At 40.5% G+C, this 23,691-nt stretch overlaps 1 protein-coding gene across 1 annotated transcript in view; it reads left to right on the plus strand.

The window, feature by feature from the left end:
* Positions 1-23,691, plus strand: part of dtwd2 (DTW domain containing 2) — a 115,018-nt gene that overhangs the window by 73,095 nt on the left and 18,232 nt on the right. Inside the window, exon 4 of the mRNA XM_020529554.2 lies at positions 7,660-7,852. Within this exon, the coding sequence (XP_020385143.1) occupies positions 7,660-7,852 (193 nt within the window). The remainder of the gene's footprint in view (positions 1-7,659; positions 7,853-23,691) is intronic.

The following is a 23,691-nucleotide window of genomic DNA, read 5'->3' on the forward strand; positions in this document are numbered from 1 at the left end:
CAGAGATTCTTCTGAAGTAAAACTTCAAACTTTATGTTCTGAAGTTAAGATTAAACTAATTGCCATAGTGTTTATGCTGCCTGTCATAGACTGTACAATATAAACATTTCATTCATCGACATTACAGAAGGTCTCTAAAGTTGGAATACCATGCTTTCTTGGAATGATGTATCTAGGACACTGTTCCAAATGAGAGAGAATGGAGTCAGAAGGAACGCAAGGGGAGAGATGGTACGAAGTGTGAGTGTCTCTGAATCGGTGCATCTTGTGTCCTTTAATGCCTGAAAGGAAAATAAACCATCCCCTCTCCCAACCCTGCCTCCTATCATGTATTTACTATCCCTTCTGACCTCCTACTCTCTGATGCTGAACATTCTATACTCAGCAAGAGTCTTAGTTTTATTCCTCTCTGGCCTCAACCTCAATGAATTTTGGGCATGTAATGACATTGAACTCTTCTTCCGTTGCCTTCACCTCTGTGTCCATTTCTTGGACAAGAGTCCTCTCCCCGTCACACAGATCCCTTCGCGTACCTCCAACTCTCTCCCTCCACCTAGATTCCTCCTTCAGGCCTCTTACCTGCACTCTACGTGTTCATTGAGAACTGTTGATGTGACATAGGTTGCCTCAATCTCTCTGCCACACCTCCACCCACCCCAACCCATCTCCCTCTGAATTGACTGCATTCCATGCTATCAGATCTAACCCTATCTTTGTAATTAAGCCTGCTGATAGGGGATGGTGTTGTTGCAGTCTGGCGGACTGACCTGTACATTGCGGAGGCTGAGTGCCAAATCTCAGATACCACCTCCTATCTCTCGTAGACCACAACTCCACCATGGAGCATCAGGCTGTTGTGTCCACAATGGTCTCTAATCTCATTGCATCCATTGATCTCTGTCCTGGTGCTCCAAGCTCATCGTCCCCCAATCCTGTACAGCCTGCTTCTACCTCCTTTCCAAAGTCCACAAACAAGGCTGCCAGGGCAGAGCCATTGTTTCTGCCTGACCCGACCCACAGAACTCATCTCTTCCTACTTCAATTCAATTTCTTTTCTGCTCTTATTCAGTCCCTTCCCACTTACATCCATTATTCTTCTGACACTTTACATCAGTTTCAGAATTTCTAGTTTGTGGGCTCCAGTTGCCTCCTCTTTTTAACATGGATGTGCAATCCCTTTACACATCCCCCATCTGGATAGTCTGGGCTCTCTGCTTCTTCCTGGGAATAAGGCCTGAATTGTCCTCCTCCTCCTCCACCACCACCACCCTGGCCAAGCTTGTCCTCACCCTCAACAATTTCTCTTTTAACTCCTCCAACTTTGTTCAGGTCAGAGGTGTCGCCATGGGTACCCACATGGACCTCAGTTATGCCTGTCTTTGTGGGGTATGTAGAACAACTGTTTCTCTGGTACGTCGATGACTTAATCGGTGCTGCTTCCCTCTCTCGTTTGGAATTGGGAAAATTCATCAATTTCGCTTCCAGTTTCTACACTGCTCTCACCTTAACCTGGTCCATCTCCAACTCCTTCCTTCCCTTCCTTGACATATTTGTTTCTATTTCTCAGGATAGGCTGGCCACCGATATCCTCTACAAACTCACCAACCCCCACAGTTACCTTGACTAGATAACCTCACACCCTGCTTCCTGTAAAGACGCTATTCTATTCTCTTGAGTTCCTTCGACAAGGGGTCCTCCTAAATGTCCACCTTCTTCCTCAACCGGGGGTTCCCCACTGCTGGTTGACAGAGCACTCAGCCATGTCCGATCTGCCGCAGTTCAGCCCTCACCCCCTCCTCCCTCCCACAACAGCGATAAGGTTCCCCTCATCCTCACCTACCAGTCCACCAGCATCCACATCAAAAGGATCATTAGCCGACATTTCTGCCACCTCTAGCAGGATGCCACCACAAATACATATTCTCCTCCCCTCCCTTGTCAGCCCTTCACAGTGATTGTTCCCTTCTGGGACATGTTGGTACATTTTTCCACTTACTACATCTCCCCACACCCCCATGGCACCTTCCCATCCAATCATAGAAGGTGTAATACCATTTAGTTCATCCCTTCTCACTATCTAAAGTCTCAGACACACCTTCCAGGTAAACCAGCGCTTTACCTGCACTTCACTCAATCTCGTCTTCTGTCTTTACCGCTCACAATGTGGTCTGCTGTACAGTAGGGAGACGAAGCGTAGATGGGCAACCATTTTGCAGAACATCTATGCGCTGTCCACAAAATGACCCTAAGCTTTTGGTTGTCTGCCATTTCAACGCCACCATGTTCCCTGGCCAACATCTCTGTCTTGGGCTTGCTACAGTGCTCCAGCGCTGTTCAGCACAAGCTGGAAGAACAGAATTTTCTGATGAAGGGTCTAGGCCCGAAACGTCAGCCTTTCTGCTCCTATGATGCTGCTTGGCCTGCTGTGTTCATCCAGCTCTGCACCTTGTTGTCTCTGGAAGAACAGCATGTCATTTTCTGCTTGGGAGCCCACAACCATCAGGACTCGATATTGAGTTCAATGATTTCGGAGCCTGAGCACCTTCTTCCATGTCCTTACCCCAACCCCCACACACCAGGCCTTGTCATCACATGGGCTGCTACCACTAACAACCCATTGTCAACCACTAACAATCCCCATTAGCAGCTTTTTTTTCTCCCACACTGACCTTTACCAATTCCTTTGTCTGCCCATTAGTTTTTCTCTTTCTGTAGGTCCCATCTCCACCTATCGTTTACCCTTTCCTCGTCTGCGCGCACACCCCTAGCCCCAGTCTTTCTCTAGCATGTATGCCAATCTTTTCCTAGTTACTGTCAGTTTGAAGAAGGGTCACTGGACCCAACATGTTAACTCTGCTTTCTCTCCACAGATCCAACCTGACCTGTTGAGTTTTTCCAGCAACTTCTGATTTTGTTTCTGATTTACAGCATCCACAGTTCTTTAATTATTTTACTTAGTGATATTTTGGGGTAAATTAAAAATTTTGCATGTATGTAAAATGATTGGAAGCATTTCACTGTTCTCAAAGACATTAATCTGTTCCTACTTCTGGACTTCTAAGACATTAAAATCACATGTAGTGAAACAAGTATAGATGTCTAGAGAATCTAATGATGTACCTTTAGGAACAATATCTACACATTCTGGTAGAGTATAATTAGCCACCTGAATGCAGTAATTATTCTTTTGGGAACAAATACATGTGTTTGAACCAGAAAGCATTTGTTCTATTTTCTTAACCCCAGTGCTTCACATTGTGTAATTGTAATTTTGGTCCCTTTGAGTAAGTCCAACATTGACTAATATTAATAAATTAGAAATGTAAGACATATGCATCCAAGACCTATAGACATCCACAGAAATACTACAGTGTTAACTTATCAATGTTATGTTGACTTATCAGAAGTCAGAAATCTGACAACTGGAATTGAATAATGCAGTTAAATTACTGTTAAAGTATTCCACTTGTTTTTCAGAAAGAATTTTAATTTTTCTCCCAAAGTTTTAACTTCTCTCTGGAGTCTTGATTTATGTTAGAGTTAAGTAGCTATGCTCAAATATGAGACCAGGAAGCCTGAAAAAAACAGAGACCATGTATCAGCCAAATCCAAAGAAAGTATTTCCCCAAACTAATCATTGATATTTAATAATTGTCAAAATGGTTTCAACCAGTGTATTCATTTCGAGTATATTTAGTCAGACTGATACACTAATACATTGTGAAATATTCTTTTAAGTTAGAAATGCAAACCGAGTAAGCATGTTTCAAATTGGTGCATGTTCAAGTTAATTTAGCTGAAAGTCTTTTGGAATGTTGGTCTCGCTGCCCTTTATAGATAAAAATTTTGTGTATGTTTTGATAAGCTTGATCTTAAATACCTGAGATCTATCTTGCACATTAAAGAACATGGCAAAATTTTGAACAGCAAGATCCTGCACATTGTAAAGAACACCAGGATTGTGCCATGCTAATGAGTGTTTCTCAAAGAAGAAAAAAAGAGTAAGAAGAATGCTGCACCGTGAACTGCAACAAATGTGAAATGTGGCGGTGAAATTTCTGCACCCAGAAAGTGGTGAGCACGTGGAATTGTCTGCCGCAGAAAGCAAAAACAGGAGGCCAAAACTTTGAATCTTTTCAAGAAGGAGTTAGATATAGTTCTTGGAGATAAAAGGGATCAAATGTACGGCGGAGGGTGGTGGCGGAAGCAGGAAAAGGGTGCTGAATTAGATAGTCAGCCTCGATCATGTTGAATGTTGGAGCAGGCTCGAAGGATTGAATGGCCCACTCCTGCTCATATTTTCTATGAAAGTTGAAAGAATATGCTTGAATGCATCCCTATCCTCTATGTACCGGTTTTGACTGCTGAGAAACTTGCAACTGATCACATAAGCTTGCAAAAAATGCTAACAACTGTAATATAAATAGCAGTAGTCTCTTGACTCCATCTGCACTGTCTCAGTCTGTGAAGTACATAGAAAAGCTTGCCCCTCGAGTGGTTACAATTGCCATCAATGTTGATTTTTTTTCTTGTTTTAAAAACTAATAACAGTCACAGTTTTTGAGTATAAATTGTTGGATTTGAGCTTTCTGCCTTTTTTTTTTGTACCAAATGTCCATTTTGTAAATAGGCACTGATTTTCTGTGAATCCAAATGTTCTCCAGAACTGAAGAAGAGTCATACCGGACTTGGAACTTTAAATTCTATTTCTTTGGCCTCCAGATGCTGTTGGTCTGCTGAATTTCTCCAACCTTTTCAGTTTGTTTCAGATTTGCAGTTTCAGCAGTATTTTGTTTTTATTATTTATGCTTCCAAAGGCAGTTGTGACTAGTGAACAGGAAGGGATCCAGTTTTTAATTTTTCCCTCCTCAGCATGGAGGCCTTGCGGTCTTTCTCTTTCTACCTTGTTTACCAATCTCAACAAAGGATCGAAAGTAGAGCCATATGATGCTATTGTATTAAATGATGCGGTATCCCATAAAATTGTTGTTCTATGTGTATCATCAAAAGTCTGATTTCTTTTACAGTAAAGGGTGAGAAAGGTTTGTAATTTCATTCCTCAGTTTGTTCCCTTTATTCTCATGGTAGTTCATGTCCAGCTACTTAGTAGAATGTAGTTTCTCAGTTACATAACAACACAGACATTGTGTTCTTCCTTCTGTTCTACAACTGACTAGAGTCTGCTAAAATTATAAAAGATCATAATAATGCTTTGCATGTTTTTATTCAAAATTACCATGTTTTCTGTAGTTTTCACTCACATTTAAATAGTATATAGTATGCTATTTTGGAAAGAAAGAACGTGCCATAATTTGACGGGAACAATTTCTCCTGAGTATCAGCGGTACAGTTACTACAAGTTGGGCAAAAACAAAAGTTTTCCCAACTCAAGACAGAATTTTATGGGTAAAATGTTTGTGGAGAATGCTGTAGGTGGGATTTCTGCCTCTCATTCACGAGGAAGCCCCACCACAGGGACCTAGCAGCTGATCAGTCCAACTGGCAACTGCATGGTCCCAATAGCGCCATCTTGAGTGATGTCCATTGCTAAGACCGCAAAGTATCCCAGCAGTCTTAAGGACTAGAATCCCCAGCAATGGGTTTGTATAGGGTCTCGCAGCAGGGAGTAGAAGGGAGGCCCAGAAGAGGTGGTGGTCAAGATGATGAAGCCAAGCAGGGAGGGAAAATCAGGAGGCAGACAAATCTTGGAGCCAAGCCCCAAACTCTACCTTCCATTTCCTATTCCCAACCCCAGTGGTTGAGATGTAATGGGTTTCATGTTTGAACACTTTAATCAGGCCAGGAAATTATAGCCAGGTGCAAAGTAGTTCTTAAGATCTCAACTGACAGGTGGGCCACTTCCTAGGAGTCATCGCTTTCTCCTACTCTTGCTCTCTGACCTTCCCCCACCATTTACAATTGCAGGCAAGTTGACAAGGGATCCTGTCCATAATATCGAAATACTTGCTAGAAGCAGTGACTTATGCTGCTGATGTCAGTGGCAATTTTTTTTTGTTGTTTGTAGACAACTGTCATAGTGGGTGGCTATTACTTCAACAAGTAAACAAAAAGAAAATAACAAGAACCTTTTGGCAATTGATTTTTTTTTTGGTCATTTGTAAACTCAATAAGTACTCCGTATACATATAAAGCAAAAGTTTATATTCATTCATTTCTGTGGTATAACTTTTATAAACAGTATGCTGCATATAAAATAGCAACAAATAACAAGTACTCTCAAAGTGTACAAACACCTAATTATTTACTGCTGTTTTTCTTGAGTTGAAATAACTTGGAAATTTTTGAGTTAATAATGAGCCAAGTAACTACCAATCTAAAGAATCCACCAAAAAGAATAATTCGCTTTGAATTGACCTTGGGACTTAATTTGGTTGTATGCTTGGATTTGAACAGTCTGTCTAACCATGGGGGTTAGCACATGATCATTGATTATGCATAGCCTTAAGCAGAAATTCAATGCCTTGGGTAATCACGTAGTACAGAAAAATAAATGAAGCCTTCAGTTTAAAGCTCTGATTTTAGGAATTAGTAACTGTTTATTTTGAACATGCTAGAAATGCTGGGGTTGATTTCAGATAAATAAAACGCAAAGAGAAGAACGTTGTGAAATTAAAAAGTGGATTAAATAATTTCTGAATGGTAATCACTGTGTTGTCAGCAACTGACAATATACATACCAGTTCCTATGAAAAAAAAATACTGAGATCAGAGATTAATTAATCTGATTTTGGTGTTGTTGTTTCACTGGGAATGTTGACCAAGATGCTAATAGAGATCTTGCTCTTCTTTGAATTTTACCATATGATATTTACATTCACTTGACGAGGAAACTGAACTTAATATGTCATCTGAAAGACAGCAGTTCTGACATTGGAGCACTTCCTCAGTTGGTTGGTGAAGCGTAAGTCAAATCCTGGCATTAAACACACAACCTTGTGACTCAGGCATGACTGCTACCAGCACTTAACAGAGGAAAATAGTTTGTTCTGTATCTGTGTAAGGAAAAGATTATTAAGAAGTAAACCTTCGCCTACTTACTATCTACAGTTAGAATTTGCGCTTTGCATATTTTGTGCATTGCAGTCCAGAGAGAGCACTTAGTTCCCAGATACAGCAAAGAAGGAAACGTCAAAGACTGATTTAGTTGATTCACTGTCTGAACTAACTGTCACAGATTTCCCTTAATTTCCCAAATTGGATGGGACTGTGTCTGTACCTGCAGTGGGATAGTATCCAAATTAGACTGGAGGTAATGTTCAGTTCTGATCTCTTACTTTCAATTGCATTCATTGGGGCATCCAAACACAGGAGAAACCTAAAAGCCACTTACTGTATCAGAACTCTCTGCAAACCAATGCTAATCCAGAAAAACCCAAAAATGGAGCTTGGCTATAAATAGGTGTACAGTCCTTTGGCAGTTTGATCTGGAATCTTGGAGTTTCTGGCTGCTGCATAGGTTTGCCTTCTGATGGGAGGGCCAAATGGAAAATTAACCTCTAAACAATTTATTGCAAACATTGAGGAGATCAACTAGGATATGACATATGTAGTTTGTGTGTAACCATTCATTTTAAAAGACAAGAAAAATGTAAAACAATGGTAAAAATGACTGAGACGTTTGTTTCTTTTATTTTAAAGGCATCCTGAACTTGCAGCTGTTTGCCAGAGTCTTAGTACATTAATCCTATATCCTGGACCTGAGGCAAAGAACCTAGAAGAACTTGAACTTGACTCATCACTGTCACCATATAATATTATTATTATCGATGGAACATGGAGTCAGGCCAAGGGAATGTTTTATGGAAATTCCCTTTTCCGCTTCCCGAAACAAGTACGTATTAGATTAGAATATCGCAGCAAGACATTGGTTCAGTATCTTTTAAAAATAAAGTGTATATTTGTTTCTCTGTATGATAAACCAGAGATCATGGCAGTGACTTGATAACCTGGCCTTTGTTGAGTTAACTGCCCTTGACTGGGTTGGTAGTAGGGCATTAATCTTGGACATTGGACTTGGAAAAGGGAAAGTCAGCCATAGTTCCACCCATATTAAACTTTAAAGTTAGCCTTGATCAAAATTATCTCAATGTAAACTAGGCAAATTCAGAAGTAATTTCACAGAATGGCATACAACCTAAGATGAAAGAGAATATATCAGTGAGCAGAATTTCAATAAGTGAAACATAATATGGATATTCCTTGGGCAGACAAACTGTGCCCCAGACCAGGGACCATCTCAAGATAAATGGTATAAACGGTTTATCATTTGCTGAGGCAAGGGAATAAATTTGTTTACTATATTTAACAGAAAGCAAAGAATTGAGGATGCTGGAAATCAGAAACAAAAACCGAAATTGCTGGAAAATGCAGCAGGTCTAGCAGAATCTGTGGAGAGAAAGTGGAGTTAACGTTTCAGGTCCAGTGATCCTTCTGAAGGTTGTCACTGAACCCGAAACGTTAACTCTGTTTTCTGTCCATAGGTGCAACTAGACCTGCTGTGTTTGTGCAGCAATTTCTGTTTTTGTTTGTTGTTAATGAAGTTGTTTGTTCACCATGGTGAAAATTCAGATTTTAATTACCTTTGATTTTGACACTTTTATTTGAAAACTTGCGAGAACACGTTTTGAATATGCTTTGTAGCCGTCAGATTTTGTGGAGGCTCGTACTATTTTGTTTTGCTTACCTTTACATCATATGTATAATAAAGCTATTGTACGCTGCAGCTTTTTAGAAAAAGCTGCCATTTATATTAGAATTACCCAAAGTTAAGATGAAGCTAACGATTTTGAAACATTTGTTTCTTCTTTTTATCTATTTATGTCTTCCTCCCCTTTTTTTAATGTCTTATTTATGATAGATCTTCAAACATTGCAGTCAGAATTCTTCATACTTTTTTTTAAAAATGCTAGAGGGAACATTACACCACATTACAGGAAGTACATAATTGCTTTGGACAGAGTGAAAGAAGATTAACTAGGATGATGCCAGGGCTGGAGAATTGTAGGTACGAGGATGGATTGGAGACGTTGGTGTTGTTCTCCTTGGAACATGGAAGGCTGAGGGGTGACATGTTTGAAATATGCAAAATTGAGAGGGGTAGAGATAGAGTAGACAAGAGGAATCTGTCTACCTTGGCAGAGAGTACAAACACCAGGAGTCATGGATTCAGGATAAGTGGCAGAAGGATTAGAGTGGATGTAAGGAAAAACATTTTTGCACAGAGGGTGTTGGGTGTCTGGAATTCGCTGCCTCAGTTGGTGGAGGCAAAGACCCTAAAGTCTTTTTAAAAATAGCTGGGTCTGCACCTAAAGTGCTGTAAGCTGCAGGACTGTGTACTTTTCCTAGTCAGACTGACCAACTGCAACTACAAAGCTGATAAAATAGTTCCTTTTATTTAAAGCTTCTATCTCACTGAGGAGGCTTCAAGACAAAGTCACATCCAACAAGCTGCTGTGAAGCATCTGCTCATATTTTGACAGCTGTGACAATTTGCATACAGCAGCTGAAATAATTCACAACAATAATAAAGTCATAATGTTTCAAATATAATAATGTAAAACATTCTAAAAATGATAATTTCTTCATATCTGTAGATGTTAATGGATCATTTTTTAAAAATAGTCGAGGATCCAGATCAAAATGTTTGCTTAAAAACTAATCAGTTCTTCCTTGAGCTACCCTCTATTGGTGCACCAGGTTTAGTTTATATCCATCCATCAGGTCTTGAGATATCAGTTTACAAGTACATTAACAAATGGGGTGAAAACATGACTTCTTCAGTGGTGGAGATAATGATTAGATCTATCTTGGGCAGTCTTAGAAGAGCTTTATGTATTTAGAAATGTGGAACAAAATTGATTTTTTTTAATACCGGAACATGCATAAAATAAAGTAAGAGGATTCCTTTTAACCTGAAGATAGAGAATAAAAGCAATACCAATAATATGTTGTGCTTGATGTCTGCCGTAAATTGTTTATATTGTTAGTTAGGTTCAATCTTCTTTTGCAATACTGTAACTGTGCAGAATTGGAGGCTTTTAAATGATGCTGTCAGGTTGTATTGCTTTATCACTTCATCAATTTAATGAGAAGCAACTTGTTTAACATCACATGACAAACTGAACTCTTCACTTGAGCCAAAGTGGATTCTAAAGCCTTGGCCCACTTTATACTGTCATAAATATTTAATATGTGACCTAAGGGCTTTGCAGTATTGCAACTGCTCTGTGATGCAGATGATAGTTCTGTAACTGTCATCTTTAGCTTCAGTACATGAGCAAACTCACCATGTATCTTGTATGTAAAAATTGCTTTTCACTGAAACTGGCTCGATGATGAGGGATACCGATTAATTCTTATGCTTTGCTTGGAGTTATTTGAGCATTCTCCCAAATTGATAATTTAAAACCTGTGATAATTTTAGTCTAAGTTTTGAACCAAATTTCAATGACTAAAATTATTCCAAAGAGTGATATCTAGCAGATCAGGCAGCAGCTATGGAGAGTGTAACATTAAAAAACATTGGACCTGAAACATGGGTTTTAGTTTACCTCTCAGCAATGGGAAGCATAAGTCAGACCATTCATAGATTTTGCATTTCAAATTTTGCAAAGTGTGTCTATTCACAAATTTTCATCCCAAGGAGGCAGAGGCTGGCTGATTTTGGGGGTTGTCGCTTTCCACAGCAGATCCAGGGTCGTGACAAAATTGGGCAGGTGTAAAGGTGTGCAGATTAAATGGCCCATCTTCATTCACTGGGACATAAGGCCAGTTCTGTTCACGTTTGTTTGGCCCCCTGCCCCTCATCCTTTACCTGCCCATGTCTCTCCATATCACGTCATTTCAAGTTTATGACTCATGCTTCAATATGTTATTTTTATTTTTTGGAATTAAAAGTTAACAATAGAAAATGTAAGAACTGCAATTGAAGCACATGGAAGTCTACTACACTTAAGGTAATGTGACCCCAACCATTTAAGAGTTTAACAGCTAGAAAGATGATGGGCCTGTTGAGCTATAGATGTATACAATGCTTGCTGTAATGACCGTTCCATATCATTATTTGTTTTGAGCTAAAACCATTCAGAGAGTCTGAAGATCTGCAAAACCCATTTACATCATTAGATTAAAGAAGAAGTTGTAAATGCATGGTATTTAACTTAAGTCAGGTTAAGGATTGCTCAGAGCAGTCTACGTCGTCATGGCGATAAGTTGGAGCGTGTAGTTCTGTGGTTCCAATTTATCTGTTTGCTACAAGAGGAGTTGGTTGCAGTTTGGAGCTGGGAGAGTGCTAAAGCAGAAAAAAAATGGCTCCAGATAGCAAAGCTGTTAGCAAACACCGTGCAGTTTTGGCCCAGGAGAAGGGAGTGATGACTCCATACTGTGCAACAAGGTCAGGGCTAAATCGAAGCCCTAGGAGCCATTGATTGTTCACTGCAGTTGGAAGTGGATGAAGACAGGCCACAAACAGTAGTTGCTTGATTCAGTGGAGAAATATTCGAGCTTAGAGAAATTTAGCAACAGCTCTGTGCTAAAGTTGAAAGTATGCTTGTAGTTGGGCACTTCAGAGCAGTCTCTAGAACCCTAGGACACTCCATCTCTAAAGAAGATGCTGTACTTGCAACCAGATTTGCAAGATGTTGGAAAATGTTCCCCCTCAGCTATGAGGCTGCGAACCTTCTGTGCGTGGCGATTGGCATCACTGTTCAACATGGGCCTCCAAGGCCTGCACAGCCAATCTCAAAATCAGAGGGAATGCAGATCTTGGAGAACTCCACCTGTCAAAAGTTATAGGTGATGAAATTCATCATTATTTCCAATATGTCAGCCCAGTCTTCAACCAACTGAGGAAAACGACGTTCGACAACCAAAACCTCAAACTTGAGACTAAGGTCATGATTTACCAGGCGGCGGTAATCCCTGAACTCGTATATGCTTAGATGACTTGGGCAACCTACAGCAGACAACCCAAAGTACTGCAGAAGTATCACCAACCATGCCTTAACTAGATCCTTTAGGTTTCAGAACTGCAGGGCTCTGTGTGCAATGTTTGGATTCAAAATAAGATAAGTAAAACACTCAAGAATCTTGCATCTGAAATGACAATTGTTATCTTTTTGTTTCAGCTATGATCTGCTTTAATCTATCCTACTTCTGAAAATAAAAAAAATCCTTATGTTCATGTAGGTTGACCTCCTGATTCACTCATTACTTGATCTATGAATCTAATTCCTAAATTTTCCTGAGATTTCACATTCAGCACCTCCATGTTAAGTCCTTAAAATACATGATACCAAATCACTGAGTTTGGTATTTCAACCATCACACAGGTCTTTGATTAAAATTAAAAGTAAGACAGTTGTTTGTTGCAGTTTCAGCAGCTTCAGATATACAGTGCTATATTTGTTGCAAACTATTAGCTGTAGTCTATATTGAAATTTCAATTTTAGTTTGTATTTCCTTAGTGGTATTCATTACTTTTTATGCTTTCATTTTTATTGATACCCACACTCATAGAATCACAGAATCCCTATGATGTGGAAGCAACCGTTCGGCCCATTGGGTCCACGTTGACCCTCCAAAGAGCATCCCTTTCAGACTCGCCCCACCATCCTACACCTTTAACCTGACATTTCCAATGGCTAACCTACCTATCCTTCACATCCCTAGACACTGTGGACAATCTAACATGGCCAATCCACCTAGCCTGCACATTTTTGCACTGTGGGAGGAAACCGGAGCACCTGGAGGAAACACACACAGACACGGGGAGAATGTGCAAACTCCACACAGACAGTCACCTGAGGGTGGAATTGAACCCGGGTCCCTGGAGCTGTGTGGCAGCAGTGTTAACCACTGAGCCATCGTGTTGCACCCTTCTGAGAATTGTAAATTATACAATCATAGAATCATACAGTACAGAAAAGGCCTTACGACTATCAAGTCTGCACTGCCAAAAAGATTCTACTACTTGCTCTAGTCTCACTTTACTGCACAAGGGCCATAGCCTTGAATGTTATGGCACATTAAAGTGGTCATCCAAGTACTTAAAGGTTGCAAGGATTCCAACCTTTTCCCAGGCAGTGCATTCCAGACCCCCACAACCCTCAGTGAAAAGGTTTTTCCTCGCATACCCTCTAACAGCTTCCTTTAGTTTTAAAATTATGCCCCCTTGTTATTGATCCTTCGACTAAGGGGAACAGCTGCTTTCTGTGTACCATGTCCATGCCCCTCATAACTTTATCAGGTCAGCCCTCAACTTTCTCTGCGTCAAAGAAACTAGTTTGTACTTATCCAGCCTTTTCCCATAGCTGAAATGCTCCATCTCAGGTAAAATCCTGGTGAATTTTCTCTGCAGCCCCTACAGCGCAATCACATCCTTCCTCTAGTGTGATGACCAGAACTGCAAACACTACTCCAGCTGTGACCTCCCAAAGTTATGTACAGCTCCAACATGACCTCCCTGCTGTTATAATCGATACCACAACTGATAAAGGCAAGCACCCCCTATGTCTTCTTAACCACCCTCTTAATCTCTCCTGCCACCTTTAGAGATCTGAGGGCAAGCAGCCCTAGATCTCTGTGTCCCTCTGAACTTTGTAGCGTCCTGCCATTCATTGAGTACTCTGTGTTGTGTTGTTCCTTCGTCCAAAGTGCATCATCTCCTATTTAGCAAGGTTAAATTCCAGCTGCCACTGATTTGCTCATCTGACCAATCTGTTTATATTCTCCTGTAACAAAACACCTTCTTTTTCACTGTCAACCACCCAGCCAATCTTCCTGTCATCCGTAAACGTATTTACCATCCCCACCACATTCTCGTCTACATCATTTATGAATATCACAAACAATACTGATTCCTCTGGAATGTCACTGCACACTGGGCTCCAGTCACATAAACGGCCTTCTATCGCTACCCTCTTTTCCTGTCACTAAGCCAATTTTAGATCCAACTTTCCAAATTACCCCGAATTGCATGAGATTTTATCTTCTTTGTCAGTTTACCATGTTGGGACCTTGTCAAAAGCCTTAACTGAAATCCCTGTAAACTACATCAATTGCCCTACACTCATCCAAACTCAAAAAAATTCAAACTAGATTTGTTCAGCGTAACCTCCCACTGATAAAGCCACACCAACTATCCCTGATCAAACTTTGCCTCTCTAAATAAAGATTAATTTTCTCCTTCACTGTTTTCTCCAATAGTTTCTCTGCCACTGATGTTAAACTCACTGGTCTATAGTTTGATCTATCTCTACCACCCTCCTTATAAAGTGGAACCACATTAGCTGTCCTCCAGTCCTTTGGCACCTTCCTGTGACCAGAAACAATTAAAAAATTTTGGTCAGGGCCCTGTAATTCTCTCCCTCATCTCCCACAGCATCTGTCTAGGATACAACTCGTGAGGACCTGGGTATTTGTCCATTTTGGTATTGTAAGGGATTTTTTAATGCTTGCTATGCTTTTAAATATTAAGACTTTCTTCACTCAAATAGTGATAAATGTTGGTAGCTTGTATAGTTTGTAGCTTGTTGGACCGTTTTTACCTGAGGCATTTCAGTCGGTTAAAAGATGAATCTTAAACAGAACAGGGATGCTGCTTGGCCTGCTGTGTTCATCCAGCCCTGCACCTTGTTGTCAGGGACACATGAATGCAAGTTGGAAAATGTACTTGTTTTTCACCTTTTTTTTCCAATTAACTAAGATAAAATTCCAGAAAGCCCAACAATTGATGTCAAAGGAATGAAGCTACTCAGGAATAAATTTTTAGGCTTAATTTAGCTTTTCCTGAATAAAAGTATGCCTACTTCATACGATTGAACAAGTTAATGGATCAGAAATGAGATTGTTACTCGTTTGTACTTGTTTTTTCACTTCTTGACATATTGGTTTAAGTAAAGCTTCCTGATTCTAGCAAACATGTAGGTCTTTGTATTTCCTTGGGAATACCAGCCTTCTTTTGAAGATCACGCATCAAAATGTGTTCACCTTTAACCTTATTCCCAGAGGTGCAAATCAGAAACTTATTTACAATGCAGAAATTTTTAGAAGCATATAGGGCTCTAGTTTAAAAATGTCAAAAACCATGAATATCTAATTTTCAAATTGAGGCTGTGATTAAAAAGAACAATTTTCTTAAGTAACTAAGTGTGTTGAATTAGCAAAAGTAAGTGCATTTTGAACTCAACCTTGTGATTTCAGGCATTTAGCGTTGGACAGTTCAGCTTCGGCTGTGTGCTCTTTCTAAATGGTTTATAATAAATTTGTTTCCTTGCTTCTCCTATCAATGCTACATCAAGCTAAAAGTTGCTATCTAAGAATTAGTGATGCTCACATCTACTGAATGTTAAATAATTTAGAAAATATATGCAATTCATTTCTTTCTCTCCCCTCCTCACTGACCCAATTTTCCACTCTTCAGTTAAATATTCTCCCACTGCTTTTACTCTTTCTATTAATAATTTAAGGAATTCTGCTGCATAAAAGATTCATGAGGTTTCTGTCATTTTTAAAATGTATTCAGTTTCAGAATATGAACAACTTCAGGACTCTCTGAAGAACCAATATGCCTGTGCATTCTGCATCAAATATGTTCTCTCAGCATTGACCTGGTTGTCAGAATATTTTAGTAAAAGCACTGTTCTATGCTCATGATTTTTTTTAAGGCAGAGAAAATGAAACGTTAAGCAATGCAGGTTCTTTGCCTCCTTCTAATATTTCTGTTTGGTGGATGAAGAAGTAAAAGTTACATTGTGCCATTGTTCTGTAAATTCTGGGTTAGTTGTATTGGCTGTATTTATCTTTCTTCTCCAAATTTCTGCAGTTATTAACACTTTATTTCTCATTTTAAAAACAAAATAAATTGCTGTTTGGAGTCTGATGAGTTCTTGGAGGAAGAGATATTGCTTGAAGCAAATATTTTGCTGTAATTAGCAATCCATTCAACCACTTGTCAACCCAGATTTGTAAGTGGACCTGCAAATCAGTAGTTTAATTTTTAATCCACAAAAACTAAGTTAGTTAGTTTTGAAGATAAATTATAATTAAGAATGGGAAGTTTTTCTTGGGGCTCCACATGCTGAATAAGTATGGGATTCATTACCTGCTTGTTGGTGGACTTATGTATTTTTTTAAGGAGGAGGTGCTAAGATGTAGATCTTAGGTTTTGTGCCAGCAGATAATATTAAATTACTACATGTGTGCCAATATTGCATCCCATCAATTTAAAGGCCTCAGGAGCTAAATCTAGAGATGTTATTGTGAGATGTAAGGTCTTCATACTTGTTCTTTCAGTAGCATTGCTATGTATCCCACTAGCCAGCCCATATAATGTCTTAGTTTATCAGCTCATTGTGATTGTTTTGAGAGAGATCTTCTTTTAGCAGGCTGACCTCTCTGTCAAACTAATTACACATTGGACTTCTATATTAAAATTTGCTTTATGTTGACGTGGCAATGAAGCTGAAACAATTGCGGTGGATTGTATGCAGGGCAAAGCTTTTAAGTTTAGTTTAATGTGTTATGTTGTTTCATGACACATATCCAGACACTGCTGGAACCCATTTAATTTGTTAAATCTGATCAGGAATACTCATTGATTTCTTGCAGATCACAAGTGGCAGTTACTCCATTACTATCTGCCTCACTGCAATGAATAAAGTGGTTGCATACATAATAATGAACTGGAAATTAAGGAAATAAGTGAATGACCTTAGACATAGAGGTCATACAGAGTGGAAACAGACCCTTTGGTCTAACCAGTCCATGCTGACCATAATCCCAATTAAACTAGCCCACCTGCTGGCCCATATCCCTCCCATCATTTCTTATTCATGTGCTTATCCAAATGTCTTTTAAACTTTGTGACAGTACCCACATCCACCACTTCCTAGGGAAGTTCATTCCACACACAAACCACTCTATTAAAAAAAAAGTTGTCCTTCATGTATTTTTTAAAATCTTTCTGCTCTCGCCTTAAAAAATATGCCCCCTTGGCTTGAAATCCCCCGCCCTAGGGAAAAGACACCTACCATTCACCTTATCTATACCCTCATGATTTTATAAACTTCTAAAAGATCACCCCTCAACTTCCTGTGCTCCAATGAAAAAAGTCCCAGCCTATCCAGCCTCTCCTTATAACTCAAGCCCTCCATTCCTGGCATTATCCTGGTAAATCTTTTCTGAACCATCTCCAGCTTGATAATATCCATCCTACAACACGGGGACCAGACTGGACACAGTACTCCAGAAGAAGCCTTATCAACGTCCTGTACAATGTCAAATGACATACCAACCCCTATAGTCAAAGGTCCAAGCAACAAAACCATGCAAAACAAATAATCATAGTTCAGACATTAGACTATTTGTTGCAGGAGACCATCACGTGTGTCACATTTTAGAATGCATCTTAACATTTCAGACAATAAACTCGTACATATTAGTATACAGTCACACAGCATGGAAACAGACTGTTTGGTCCAACTAGTCCACACCGACAATGTTCCCAAACAAATAAGATACAAAGAGTGCAGAAAAAAATAAATAGATAACTTGAATAACACTTGCCAGCTCCAAGCATCTGAAGAAGATATCCACTTATGACAGTTGTGATAGTTATCCAAAATCCAGTTGTTCTGTCGAAAGGTGATGGTGATAATGTTACAAAAATTAGACAATAAGTCCGTCGAGTCTGCTCTGCAGTTTCATTATGGTTGATATGTATCTCAACTCCATTTTCCTGCCTTCTCCCTGTAACCCTTGATCCCTTTACTAATCAAGAACCTATGTAACTCTGTCTTAAAGGCACTGAATGATTCAGCCTCCACCAGCTCTGTGGCAATGAGTTCCATAAAATAGCTGCCCTCTGGTTGAAGAAATTCCTCCTCATCTCAAGTTCCAAAGGGTCGTCCCTTCACTCTGAGGCTGTGCCCTCGGGTGCTAGTCTCTCTACTAGTGGATGCACATGCTCCACATTCACTTGATATAGCCCGCTCAGTATTCTGTAAATTTTAATGAAATCCTCCCTCATTCACCTAGTGTCCTGAACTACTCCTCATATAACAAGCCCTTCACCCCAGGATCATTCTTGTAAACCTTTTCTGGACCATCTCCAACACCAGCACATCCTTCCTTAGGTACAGGGCCCAAAACCACTGGCAAAATTCCAGATGTGTTCTGACTAGAGCCTTACATAGCCTCAGCAGTAATCTCTGCTGCTGTATTCTAGCCCTTTTGAAATGAATGCTAATATTACATTTGTTTTCCCAACTGCCAACTGAATCTGCATGTTAACCTTAAAAGAGTCCTGAATTAGGACACTCAAGTCCCTTTGTGCTTCAGATTTCTGAAGCCTTTCCCCATTTAGAAAATAGCCTACTCTTCTATTCTTCCTATGAAAGTGCATAATTTCATATTTCCCCACATGTATTTCATCTGCCACATTTTTGCCCACTCTCCTAGCCTGGCCTTGTCCTTATGTAGATAGACCAACACAAGGAGAGGCCACTTTGGATTTGGTGCTTGGCAATGAACCAGACCAAGTGTTAGACCTGTTGGTAGGAGAGCATTATGGCGGAAGAGATCATAACTCTGTTACTTTTACAATAGTCATGGAAAAGGATAGGTACATACAGCAGGGTAAGGTTTATAATTGGGTGAAGGATAATTATAATTCTCTTATGCAAGAACTGGGTAACATAAAATGGGAACAGATGCTGTCAGGGAAGAGCACTATAGAAATGTGGAGATTGTTTAAGGAATGCATACTGCGTGTGATCGATACATTTGTCACTAGCAGGCAGGGAAGATGCAGTCGAATGAGAGAACCTTGGTTTTCGTGAGAGGTCGAACGACTAGTTAAGAGGAAGAAGGATGCTTATATAAGGATTAGGAAACAAGGAATTGAGAAAAGCTCTAGAGGGATACAAGTTAGCCATGAAAGAGCTGAAGAAATGGCTTAGGAGAGCTGTAAGACGGCTTGAGAAAACCTTGGCAGATAGGATCAAGGAAAACTCCAAGGCTTTTTACATGTACGTGAAGAATAAGAGAATGCCCAGACTAGGGGTAGGGCCGAGGAAGGATTGTAAAGGGAATTTGTGCACGGAGCCTAAAGAGATAGGAGAGGTCCTTAATGAATACTTTTCTTCGGTATTCACAACTGAGAGGGACCTAGTTGTAGAGGAGGACAGTGTGAATCAGGTTGATAGGCTAGAGGAGGTGAATTTTAGTAAGGAAGATGTACTAGGAATTTTGAGGAACTTGAAGATAGATAAATCCCCCAGGCTTGATGGCATTTATCCAAGGATTCTATGGGAAGTGAGGGAAGAGATTGCAGGGCCTTTGGCGATGATCTTTTCATCCTCACTGTCCACAGGTATAGTGCCGGAAGATTGGAAAGTGGCAAACGTCATTCTCTTGTTCAAAAAAGGGAATAGGGATAACCCCAGAAATTACAGGCCAGTTAGTCTTACTTCAGTGGTGAGTAAATTATTGGAAAGGCTCTGAGAGAAAGATATTTATGATCACTTGGATAGACACAGTTTGATTTGTGACAGTCAGCATGGATTTGTGAGGGGTAGATCATGCCTCACAAACCTTATTGAATTCTTTGAAGAGGTGATCAAACACATGTATGAAGGTAGAGCAGTGGATGTGGTATACATGGATTTAAGTAAGTCATTTGATAAGGTTCCCCATGGTAGGCTCATACAGAAAGTAAGGAGGCATGGGATAGGGGGAAATGTGGCAGATTGGATTCAAAATTGGCTGACCCTTAAAAGACAAAGGGTGATAGTGGACAGAAAATATTCAACATGGTGCTCAGTTACGAGTGGTGTACCACAAGGATCTATTCTGTGTCCTCTTCTATTTGTGATTTTTGCAAATGATTTGGATGAAGGAGTGGAAGGGTGGATTAGTAAGTTCGCGGACGATACGAAGGTGGGTCGAGTTGTGGATACTGCGGAGGGCTGTTCTAGGTTACAAAGGGACATTGAAAGGATGCAGAGCTGGGCTGAGAAGTGGCAGATGTAGTTTAACCCTGAAAAGTGTGAGGTGATTCATTTTGGAAGGACAAACTTGAAAGCAGAATACAGGGTTAACAGAAAGATTCTTGGTAGTGTGGAGGAGTCGAGGGATCTTGGGGTTCATGTCAACCGTTCCGTGAGAGCTGCCACCCAGGTGGATAGAGTTGTTAAGAAGGCGTATGGTGTGTTAGCTTTCATTAATAGAGGGACTGAGTTCAAGAGCCGTGAAGTTATGCTCCAGCTATACAAAAGTCTGGTTCGGCCACATCTGGAGTATTGTGTCCAGTTCTGGTCACCTCATTACAGGAAAGATGTGGAAGCATTGGAAAAGGTGCAGAGGAGATTTACCAGGATGTTGCCTGGAATGGAGGTATGGTCTTGTGAGGAAAGGTTGAGCTAGGGTTTTTCTCTTTCGAACGACGAAGGATGAGAGGTGACTTGATAGAGGTGTACACAATGATCAGAGGTATAGATAGAGTGGACAGCCAGAGAATTTTTCTTAGGGTGGAGGTAACTATTACGAGGGGACATAGTTTTAAAGTGAGTGGAGATAGATATAGGGGAGACGTCAGAGGTAGGTTCTTTACTCAGAGAGTGGTAGGGGTGTGGAATGCATTTCCGGAGAGGGTAGTGGAGTCGGCCTCATTAGGGGCATTTAAGTGGTTATTAGATAGGCATACGGATGATAGTATAAGGTAGGGGTGGAGGTTAGATAGACCTTAAGTTTAGGTTAATAGCTCAGCACAACATCGTGGGCTGAAGGGCCTGTACTGTGCTGTACTGTTCTATGTTCTGTGTTCTTTGCTCTTTAGCCTCCCCATTTCTTCAACCCTTGGAAAAGATTTACCATTATGTTGCTGGGAATGGAGGGTCTGAGTTATAAGGAGAAGCTGGATAGGCTGGGACTTTTTTCATTGGAGCACAGGAAGTTGAGGGGTGAACTTATGGAAGTTTATAAAATCATGAGGCTATAGATAAGGTGAATGGTCGGTGTTTTTTCCCTAGGATTGGAGATTTCAAGCCAGGGGGCATATTTTTAAGGTGAGAGCAGAAAGATTTTAAAAAAAGATATGAGGGGCAACTTTTTTTACAGAGTGATTTGTGTGTGGAATGAGCTTCCAGAGGAAGTGGTAGATGTGGGTACTGTCGCAAAGTTTAAAAGACATTTGGATAAGCACATGAATAAGAAATGATGGGAGGGATATGGGCCAAGCGCCAGCAGGTGGGCTAATTTAGTTAGGATTATGGTCAGCATGGACTGGTTGGACCGAAGGGTCTGTTTCCGTGCTGTATGACTCTACAACTCTGCAACTCTACAACTCTACACTACTTGGCCCTTCACCTAACATTTTGTCCTCTGCAAACTGAACAACAATATCCTTAGAGATAGTAGGAACTGCAGATGCTGGAGAATCTGAGATAACAAGGTGTAGAGCTGGATGAACACAGCAGGCCAAGCAGCATCAGAGGAGCAGGAAAGCTGACGTTTCGGGCCTAGACCCTGCTGTGTTCATCCAGCTCTACACCTTGTTAACAACATCCTTTGTTCCTTTGTCCAAATCAATAATGTATAATGTGAATAGCAGTCATCTCAACACTGTGCGGAACTCCACTAGTCACCAGCTGCCATCCTGAAAAAGACCCTGTTACCCCCTCTCTGCCTTCAGCCAATCCTCTATCCATGCCTGTATCTTGCCCCTAGCACCATAGGCTCTTATTAGCAGACTCCTATGCATCAGCTCGTGGAAGGCCTTCTGGAAATCTAGATCACATCCACTGGCTGTCCTTTGTTTAACTTGCTCTCTAAGAATTCTAGCAGACTTAAGCCATGTTGACTCAGCTCTATTTTACCATTCACTTCCAAGTACTCCGCAATCTCATTCTAAATAACTGCTTCTAAAATTTTATTAATGTCTGCCTTCAGACTAATGAGCCTGTAATTTTGCTTCTTCTGCCTCCCTACCTTCTTAAACAGAGGTGTTACATTAGCCATTTTCCAGTCCTCTGGGGCCCCCCCTGACTTCAGTGATTCCTGGAATATCACCACCCATGCCTCTACAATTTCCTCAGCTATCTCCTTCAGAACTCTGGTGTCCAGGTGATTCATCCACCTTCAGACCTTCCAACTTCCCCAGCACCTTCTCCTTAGTGATGGCCACTACACTCATCTCTGCCCCCGATTCTCTTGAAGTTCTGCTACGCTGCTGGTTTCTTCCACTGTGAAAACTGATTCAAAGTACCCATTCAGTTCTTCCACCATTTCTTTGTTCCCCATTACTACTTCTCCAGCCTCGTTCTCCAGTGGTCTAATGCCTATTCTTGCCTCTGTCTTACCTTGTATATTTCTAAAAAAAACGCTTGCATCTTTTATATTATTAGCTCGCTTACCCTCATATTTAATCTTTTCCCCCACTTTTTCTTTTTTAGTTATCCTCTGCTGGCTTCTAAAGGCTTCCTAATCCTCTGGCTTCTCACAAGTCATCACATTGTATGCTTTCCTTTTGCTTTTATGCAGGAGGCAGGCAATGGCCAAATGGTATTATTACTGGACTGTTAATCCAGAAATCCAGATAATGTTCTGGGGACCTGGGTTCAAACCCCACCACAGCAAATGTTGGAATTTGAATTCAATGAAGTATCTGAAATTAAGAATGTAGTGAGACTATGAACCCATTGTCGATTGTCAGAAAAACCCATCTGGTTCACTAATGTCCTTTAGGGAAGGAAACTGTCATCCTTACCTGGTCTGGCCTACATGTGACTCCAGGCACACAGCAATGTGGTTGATTTATTACTGCCTTTTAGACAATTAAGGATGGTCAATACATGCTGCCTGGCCAGTGACGCCCTCATCCCGTTAATGAATAAAGGGGAAGAAAAAGTCCCTGACTTCCCTTTCCACCCATGGTTGCCTCATCCTTCCCCCTAGTTTGTTTCTTCTTATTTGGAATGAATTTCTGCTGTGCCCCTGGAATTGCCCCTAAAAACTCCAGCCATTGCTGCTCCACTGACTTCCGTGCAATGCTCCCCTTCTAATCAACCCTGGCCTGCTTCCTCATGTCTTTGTAGTTACTTTTATTCAATTGTAATACATCCGGTTCTAGCTTCTCTCTGTCAAACTGCAGGGTGAATTCTATCGTATTATCGTCACTGCTTCCTAGGTGTTCCATCACTTTAAGCTCCCTAATCAACTCTGTCTCATTACAAATCACCAAATCCAGAATCGTGGTATATAAACTGCTGCCTTATGTATCTTTGCCAGTCACTTCTCAATCTATTGGGTCTGTCGCAAGCCGCTCCAGAAGGAATCACATGAACATTCCTCTTCGAGATCCACTCCTAACCTGATGTTCCCAGTTCACCTGCACGTTGAAATGGAAAAATATGTTGAGTTGATGCTTATTGAATTTGAGATACTCCCATGGGTTCTGGCTCACCAGAAATTGCTGATTAATTTGTGTTGATCCTTCATTGGCTTCCTTTTACAATCAACAGAATTGCTATCTCGCTATGAGTTTTGCTGATGTATAATATGAAATTGCTGCATTTGCATATAAAGATGAATACATTTCGCTGGAACAAATTAGGTTTGTTATCTAGCTTAAGATAACAAGGTGTAAAGCCGGATGAACACATCAGGCCAAGC

This window comes from Rhincodon typus, chromosome 3 (genome assembly GCF_021869965.1).
Source record: "Rhincodon typus isolate 14 chromosome 3, sRhiTyp1.1, whole genome shotgun sequence".
Lineage (NCBI taxonomy): Eukaryota > Metazoa > Chordata > Chondrichthyes > Orectolobiformes > Rhincodontidae > Rhincodon > Rhincodon typus.